Raw genomic sequence first — 8724 nt, 5'->3', positions numbered from 1 at the left:
CTCAGAATTGTTTTTTATCATTCAACATACTGTAATTGTAAGTATGCAACATTACAATACTTCTAGAGTTGATGCTTCTTTGAGTAAAAACAAAAATGCCTGCTGTTCCACACCAGAAAATGTATTAAGAACCCCTTACCAGTGTAAATCCCACCAAGTATAAAGCCCTCCAGGTGATTGAATGCAGGCAGCAATTAGATCTGCATCAAGAATCCAGGTCAGGCTGGATGAAAATTTTTCTTGTTAGCTACCCGTAAAGATTTTTTTAGTACTCTTAACTACTCTTATATAGTATTGGTAACATCACTGTGGGAGATATTTCAACTGGTCTAATCACATATCTTCTGGTTTAACACCACATGCTATTGATATCCTTGTTTTACTGAATAATACTGGTATTAGTTTTGGGCAGTTGAGGAAAACTAAGAAATGGAATCAATCTCAAATCTCACAAACCATGAAGAATTGGTTCGTGGTGACGTGGCATTAGATCATCTCCTCCAGGAATAGGGTGGCTGTGACTCAGTAATTTCCTGTGGGCTCCTGCTTCCATTGTGGGGGATTAGCCATACGAGTCTTTCTATACTGCAACATCTTCCAAGGATCCATTGGAACAGATGGTTGGATTTTCAGATTACGGATCCAATCTGCTAATCTTTCACTATTCTCACTATTCACTTAGGTTCTTAAATTCCCATGTTCATTTTCTCATACTCCTGCGTTTATATAATTAGAATAAATGTAGCATCATTATTAGATTTGAGGAAAGAACCCTCGAGGAATGGAACAAGTTGCATTGGAGCAATAACCAAAATGCAAATTCAAGTTACTTCTGAAATTCAACACTATGGTTTTAAACGTTATGAGATAGAACAATTACAGCACAATTCAGGCCCTTCGGCCCACAAAGCTGTGCCAAACATGTCCCCACCCTAGAAATTACTAGGCTTACCCATATCCCTTTATCTTACTCAGGTCCATATACCGATCTAACAGTCTCTTGAAAGACCCTAACGTGTCAGTCTCCACCACAATTTCCAGCAGCCCATTCCACGCACTCACCACTCTGAGTAAAAAAAAAACTTACCCCTGACATCTCTATATCTACTCCCCAGCACCTTAAACCTATGTCCTCTTGTGGCCACCATTTCAGCCCTGGGGAAAAGCCTCTATCTACCCTATCAATACCTCTCATCATCTTATACAACTCTATCAGGTCCCCCGCTCATCCTCCGTCTTTCCAAGGAGAAAAGGCCGAGTTCCCTCAACCTGCTTTCATAAGGCATGCTCTGCATCCCAGGCAGCATCCTTGTAAATCTCCTCTGCACCCTCTCTATGGCTTCCACATCTTTCCTGTAGTGAGGTGACCAGAACTGAGCACAGTACTCCAAGTGGGGTTTGACCAGGGACCTATATAGCTGCAACAGATGGGAGCCTATAGAAAGATTTTTCACAACTTCAAGAACAAAGATATTTTACAACCAAGAAGCAGTATTGGCATATAGCCACTGTTGCATTGTAGGTGACTGTATAGCAAGATTCCACAATCACTGCATTACCCATCAAGCATTATGATTTAAAGCAGGTTATATTCATAAGGACCGGCAAGAACAGTCTTTGAAAAGAGTCAGTGATTTTATTTATTATATTGGTCAGAAGGCAGATGATATCTTAATGTCTCATCTAAAAGATGTCACCTGTGACAGTGCAGCACTTATCCAGCATTGCATTGCTGCTTGAATGCTGTTTATCTGAAACAGTTTGATACAGCATTGTGTATTGAGATATTCTGACAGAGCACTATCTGGCAGTTTTTAATTAATTTGGTCTGCAGGACAGTTTTTAATTTTAATGCAGACCAAAGAAAGACTCCTGATAATTGAATTAAAGGTACAATGTACAAAATTTGAAATTCTTTAATTTGTTACATTTTCCTCAAATACAGTCATTTCATTGCACAAAGGTAGCTTAAATTTCTTAAGTGCCAAGATGTTTTGTGTGCCGTCCTTGAGCCAAGAGTTTCCCTGTTACTTTGCTTGTCACGTCTACCGTTGTAAATGCAAGAGATCTACCTTCCTTCAGCACCTGAGCAGTTATGATAATATCCTCTCCCAGTTTTGCTGCATTCATATACCTAAAAGGAGTAATATGTCACACTATAAATTTTCAATCATCAAGAAAAGCAAAACAATTATTTTATGACACTTCACCTAAATTTAATCCTCATTCTTCTTCTACACTGGAAGGTCAAGGTACTCATATTTTCAGCAAGGTGACACCTGGCGTAATTGATTAACATGGAAGTAGCCAATATCCACATAGTAATTAGAACAGCAAATATATACTAGGTTCACACAGAATGGCTTAGCTAGTCATGTTTATGCCTCACTTGAAAAGCTATGGGTTCCTTTAGAACCTCAGACCTGAGATATGAGGACACAATGTGCTCTGACACATTCAATACAGCACTGAGGAACTGCTCGACTTTCAAGATTGTCTTTTTGGTGAGATCTCAAACTAGGACTCCATTTCTCCCTTGGGTGGCTACGAAACTGCCTGGAGCACTATTTGCAGAAAGGCAAGGGTGCCATTGCTAGTTTCCTGGCAAAGATGTCACTGCTAAACCATTAAAATATTTGTATTTTAATCTCTGCTAATTTGGGGCAGTTCTCTGTGCAACTGGCAGTTGCATTTTCTACATCAATAATGCAAGTAACTTGATAGCTCACAGGCAAATAAGGTCAAGTGGCTTTCTTTTGTAGCACTGATAAATGCTCTGTAAATGTACAGAATTTACAATTACGTTTTGGTTTTGAAAACAATTTTATATGTGGATGCTATAAATCATTTGCAGTGAATTTAGCAGTGCATCAGCTCTTCAGTTCTGTTACTGTATGATTAGGCAGAGTTTGGTTAAATTTCCAGAGTAATGAAAACTGTACATACGTTATATTCATGTCTACGCTAACTCCTGGTAATGCCCGTTCTGTGTTAAGTAAGGCTGCAGTTGATACCACATCGACCAGCGTGGCCGTCAGTCCACCATGTAGATTGCCTGCCCGATTTACATGTTTCTCTTCCACTTTCATTTCGCAGACAATTTTTCCAGGGCTAGCTGAAACAACAGCCATCTAGGAAAAAGTGCAATTGTAACTTCTTTAGACTGACTCTTTAAAATATATTGTGTTATGCTAAATAGTGTGAGTGCTGTTCTTGGCATAGAAAGGTTCGTAGAAAAGGGGCTTTTACAATAAAAGACATAACAAGCGTGGAGCCTTGCAATGACAGGGTGAAAGTCTTATGGGCTTTGCATAGATTGCTGGAACTTTTACAGTAAAAATAGTGGCTGGTAAGGAGTGTGTTTGAGAAATTAGTCCATGGGTAATGAGGCCTTGGATGGTTTTGGCAGCAGAGAGGGAAGTGGGTGGAATGTAAGAACATAAAAATGCCACATTTCATTCAGAGGGAATTCCAACCTTGGTGACTGACTGACCATGAGATACAAGGAGCATCTTCAGGATAAGCACTATCTGCTTTGGCTACTTGAAGGAGGTCCAACCTGAGGCACGCAGCTGCCAAAGCGAAATAAGGAGGATGGTTTCAGTTTTACAGGCCTGGAGAGAAAGGCTTTAGATATTGCTAAAACATTAGGATCTTTCATTTTCTCCAGATTTCTACCTGAAGAAACATGCAATCTGCAGAAATTAATTAAGTGGCCTCGAAGAAGGCAAAACTTTGAGCATAAGTGAGTTATACAAGTATAATAGACCCAAATCCTCTGCAATCTTTTACAACTATTGATCCCACTGAGCATGATTTGTCTTCCTGCATGCTGTCACCATATAAAACTACCTAACTCCCGATCTGATTTTCAGATGTACCAGGGAACAATATATTTTGTTCTGCTGTGTTATTGCAGATTTAAGTTTTTACATTTATCCTCAGAGATTTGCACTGTATTTTCTGTTTCATAAAATATTAAAAAGCCTCCCCAGAAGTGATGTGAATGTGGTGCATTGATTTCCTCCAAGGAGCACATTAAGATTTAGTGGTAATTTTGAGCATGATTTGATACTGTGATGATGCATATGTGATGATGCATAGAGAAAAGAAAGCATTTTTGTATCCAACTTCAACCGTGGAAATTTCAGTTCAAAAGGAGTTAATTATAATCTAAAGTTCTTGGATCTTACAGCTGCCACATTAACTTGTAAATGCCTTGCTCGAAGAGAAGACATCAATGGATGAATCTTCTCGACAGAGTTCAGAAGGAATATATATAATTCAAATGGAGGAAACTTGGTCTCTGCTAAGGGGCACCAACTTCTACACAGTTGTGTCTATTTAGACAGGAAAAGAAACTAACATCAAAACATTCCATGATCCCTGACCTTAATTCCCAATCTATCTCCATTCCGTTTGGATATATCTGCCAGGCAAAATTATGCAACCGTGAAATGGAAAGAACTGAAGGGGCTGTTGGGAAAAAGGCAAATACAGAGAAGCTAATTTAAAATGCTGATACATTTGAACAGTGCTCTGTGGGAATTCAGTGATCCTTGGCAACAGTCTTGAGCAGCTGGCAGGAACATCATGTCTTTGCAAAAGCAGTAAGAATGAAATTATTGGCAATATGACCAAGACAATCTGTTAGCTCTGAGGTAGAAATAATTTTTTTCACCTAGGATATAACTTATTTCAGGGTGCATTGTTAGTATAAATTTACAATAGAAACTTCAAATTAGTGGTTAAGAAATGATCAACAACCTGAGGCCTTCAAGAGTGATTATACTGAACTGCAACCTAACTTCTTGACCTCACAAGCAGGATTCATGAAAACTAGAGCCTAAACAGTCTTTCTGGACTCATTGGAAAGAGTGAAGTCCTGCCTGGTCTTGGCTGGCATACATTCAGAGTCCAAAGAACCTGATAAACATCTCTGCTGTATATCTACCTTGTCAATCATTGAAAGGGGTAATAAGAGGTTACATCCACTGATAACTATCCATTTAATACTATTGTGTATTAAGTATGTGTGTGTTAGGGATTCAGCAATTATGGAATTATGTTTGATTTTACTGAGAGGATCTGCAAGAGAATGTCTGCTTGTCATGATGAATGAAGGCACTCCACATCTACCAGTTTCTCAAGTCTCTCCAGTGACTTAGTCATAATCACAACAGTGTGGACAAATAACACTAACTCTTCTTAACCGTAACGATGTCAGGTTGAATCAATGAATTCACATAAAAGCAAATCTTATTTCTGCCCTGTTGATTTCATCCTGAAGTTATATGTGGGAAAGTAAGAAAGTATACTAGGCTTGATTTTGTGTATGCTTGGTTATAGAATCACAGAAATTTACGTCAAGGAAGGAGCCATTTAGCTCATGCTGTCCCTGCCAGCCAAAACTTTACAATTTAAGTTAATGATTGTTCATGCTGTTGGTGTATGGCCTTCTACATCATGGCATTTTAAATACTCATGCAGAGTTTTGTTTATATATGGGTGAAGGTTCCTGCTTCCATCCTACTTTCAGGCAGTCAGTTTTGGATCTCCATTACTTGTGGAAAATATTTTTCTCAAGTGCCCTCCACTCCTTCGATCTTAACTTAAATCTACGCTCCTTTGTTGTTGTTCTATCTGCCTTCCTTTTCACCCTGTCTAGGCCACTCATATGTCAAAAGACTTCAATTATGTCTCCCATCACTCCTTTGTTCCAAAGGAAACACCCAAGCCTTGATCATTTCTCCCTATGACTTATTCGCCAATCCTAGCAAACATAAGTTTCTTCTTCATCTTCCCCAACACCATCATATCCTTCCTCCAGAACTCTAGCTGTGGTTAACCAATGGTCTGGACAATCTTAATTTGATCACCTCGCTCTATTCCGTGCCTCAGCCTGTAACGGAAAGGTTTCTGCATGGTTTCAAAACCACCCTATCAACCTGTCTATAGATATCTGCAGGGATCTGTGGGCATGTACTCCAAGACTGTACTATTCTTCTACACTTTTCAGCAAACTACATTTTATTGTGTAACTCCTTGCCTTGTTTTCTCTTCTCACGTGCTACTTCAAGATTATTAACCAAGATGTCCAAGATCACTAATGATGACCATTTCTTCTAGTATAGATGTCCAGAAGTAGGAAACATTACCGTAAAATTTGTGCTAAGCTATTCAGGAGTGGTCAGGAAGCCCTCGTACAAAGGATAGTGGAAATCTCGTAGTCTCTCCCCACAAAAATCTTGAGGCTGGATCAACGGAACATTTAATAACTGATTGATAAGTTTAGGAAAAAAATATTAAGGAATACAGAACCAAGGTGGTGACAGACAAATAAGTTTCTGGATATCTTCCATGATTTTATTGAATGGTAGGGTAGGTGCAAGAGGTCAAATGGGTACACATATTATTTCTTATGAATCAAATTACAGATCAGCCACGATCTAATTAGATGGCAGAACATTCAAGGAGCTGAATGGCTTACTTTTGTTCACATTTCTTCCTGTGGATGCAATATGTTTTGGATAAAAATATGATGCAAACATATTTACTCAGGTTTATTACCAGGAAAAATAAACTGATTTATCATATACATAAGGGGAAATATATTGTTTTAAGCACTGCATTACAGCAATAACATTCTTTCTGCATCAACTCCTGGGATTTCAGTGTAGAAATGCTGATGATAGTTTAATCAAACTGCTTCACCAGCTTTACAGAGTGTTTGATTCTAAATATAATACTCAATACTACTGTTGTTGCAAATTATCACGGCCATGAAATCTGAAGGAGCGCAGCTCAAATCCTAAACTTACCCATTGGGAAATGGATTGATTAATGTGGCTCAAATCTAATGCTATTGTTCCCACCAGAGGGAAAATTTCATTTAATTCATATCCCAGGTCCAAAGGCGAAAGATTCTTCTTTTTAACCAAATGTCATTAAATTGTTGTGCTTATCGTTTTCAACACCAAAAGAGCGCCTTATATATGGTATCAAATAAATGACTGATTATGAACGTCAAAGAATTTGATCTATGCTCACGATTCAGGCATGTTTTAGTAAAATATTAACAACCTAGTGGAATTTCCCTCAATCAATTTAGAACAGCAGGAATAATTGCTCGGATTCCATTCCAACCAAAAGTTATGAATATTTTCACTAAAAACCGCATAAAGGTATTTTTTAACAAATGCAAAATCAAGCTTATCTTTACAGAAGTTTGACCTATGTTGAGCGCTGGGAGTTTCCTGCAATGCCCTTCAATAAATGCTGGTGACATTTACAAATTCACTGCTAGCCCAGAGCTGTCAGCTATTCACCTTACTCAAAATTCGATCGAAGCCGGTTCCTCCCGTCAAACCCTCGACGACCTGTCTGAGATTGTTCGAGGATAAACCAGCCATGGCGATTGCAACTACAGCTTCCCAGGAAGAGGTTGGTAAGAGTTGCAGCCAAGCCTCTTCCGGCAGCAGATTAAAATCCGGGCCGCAAAATCCGGATGATTGACAGCTCCTTCTTCGTCCCAGATCTCACATTGCGCCCCCTGCAGCAGCCAAAATCCCACACTTCACAAATGGAAACAGAAAATGCTGCAAATAATTTTCCGCGGAAAGAGAAACAGTTAACGTTTTAGCTACGGGACAAATACAATTGAAGATGCTGGAATCTGAAACACAAACAGAAATTCAGGAAGAACTCAGCCAGTTTAGCAAAATTTATAGAAAGAGAAACCAGTTAACATTTCAGGTCCAAGACCCTTCATCAGAACTGACAGCCTGAATGGTAGGGTAGGTGCAAGAGGTCAAACTGACTGGCGGAGTTCTTCCAGTACTTCTATTTTTGTTTCAGCTACAGAACCCTTCCTTCCCCGCTTCTCCTTCCACAGATGCTGCCTGACCTGCTGAGAATCTCCAGCATTTTCTGTTTTTATTTCGGATTTCCAGCATCAGCAGTTTTTATTTCCATAGTTCACTGGTCATTAACCAACTTCTATTTTCATTTTTAATTTCAGCAAGTTTCCAAAGTCTTCTTTACCTAGATTCTTAAGTGAATATTTAACCCAAGTAAAATAAACAACAGTTACTTGTTTGCATTACCTCAAGACTTGCTCAAATTTTCAAAAACTTTTTCTTTATATATTGCCACCTGCCAACCAACAGACCACAATCAGTGAGGATAGGCAGCAATACCTCCGGCACAATTATTCTCAACACTGGTGCCCCACAAGGCTGCGTCCTCAGCCCCCTACTGTACTCCCCATACACTCATGACTGTGTGGCCAGATTCTGCTTTAACTCCATCTGGAAAGTTTGCAGATGATACCACTGTTGTAGGCCGTATCTCAAACAGCGATGAGTCAGAGTACAGGAAGGAGATAGAGAGCTTAGTGGAATGGTGTCATGACAACAACATTTCCCTCAATGTCAACAAAACAAAAGAGCTGGTCATTGACTTCAGGAGAGGGGGCAGTATACATTCACCAGTCTACATCAACGGTGCTGAGGTTGAGAGGGTTGAGAGCTTCAAGTTCCTGGGAGTGAACATCACCAACAGCCTGTCCTGGTCAAATCACATAGATGCCACAGCCAAGAAAGCTCACCAGTGCCTCTACTTCCTCAGGAGGCTAAAGAAATTTGGTTTGTCCCCTTTGACACTCACCAACTTTTATCGATGCATCTAGAAAGCATCCCATCTGGATGCATCATGGGTTGGTAT

The 8724-nt window shown here is 39.4% G+C and overlaps 1 protein-coding gene across 2 annotated transcripts; it reads right to left on the bottom strand.

Moving 5' to 3' along the window:
- Positions 1–1901: 1901 nt before the first annotated feature.
- Positions 1902–7452, bottom strand: acot13 (acyl-CoA thioesterase 13). Of its 2 annotated transcripts, none has more exons than XM_052016298.1 (3): positions 7329–7452; positions 2947–3131; positions 1902–2134 (listed from the first exon to the last, which is right to left on the bottom strand). In XM_052016298.1, the coding sequence occupies exons 1-3, from the start codon at positions 7410–7412 to the stop codon at positions 1978–1980; spliced, it is 426 nt and encodes a 141-aa protein (XP_051872258.1). In that variant the 5' UTR covers positions 7413–7452; the 3' UTR covers positions 1902–1977. The 2 variants fall into 2 exon arrangements, with proteins under 2 accessions (XP_051872258.1, XP_051872259.1); XM_052016299.1 differs by having other exon boundaries at positions 7334–7434.
- Positions 7453–8724: the final 1272 nt, after the last annotated feature.

This window comes from Pristis pectinata, chromosome 5 (genome assembly GCF_009764475.1).
Source record: "Pristis pectinata isolate sPriPec2 chromosome 5, sPriPec2.1.pri, whole genome shotgun sequence".
NCBI classification, from domain to species: Eukaryota; Metazoa; Chordata; class Chondrichthyes; order Rhinopristiformes; family Pristidae; genus Pristis; species Pristis pectinata.
The sequence above is the reverse complement of the archived record's forward strand: the minus strand, read 5'-3'. Positions and strand labels throughout refer to the sequence as shown.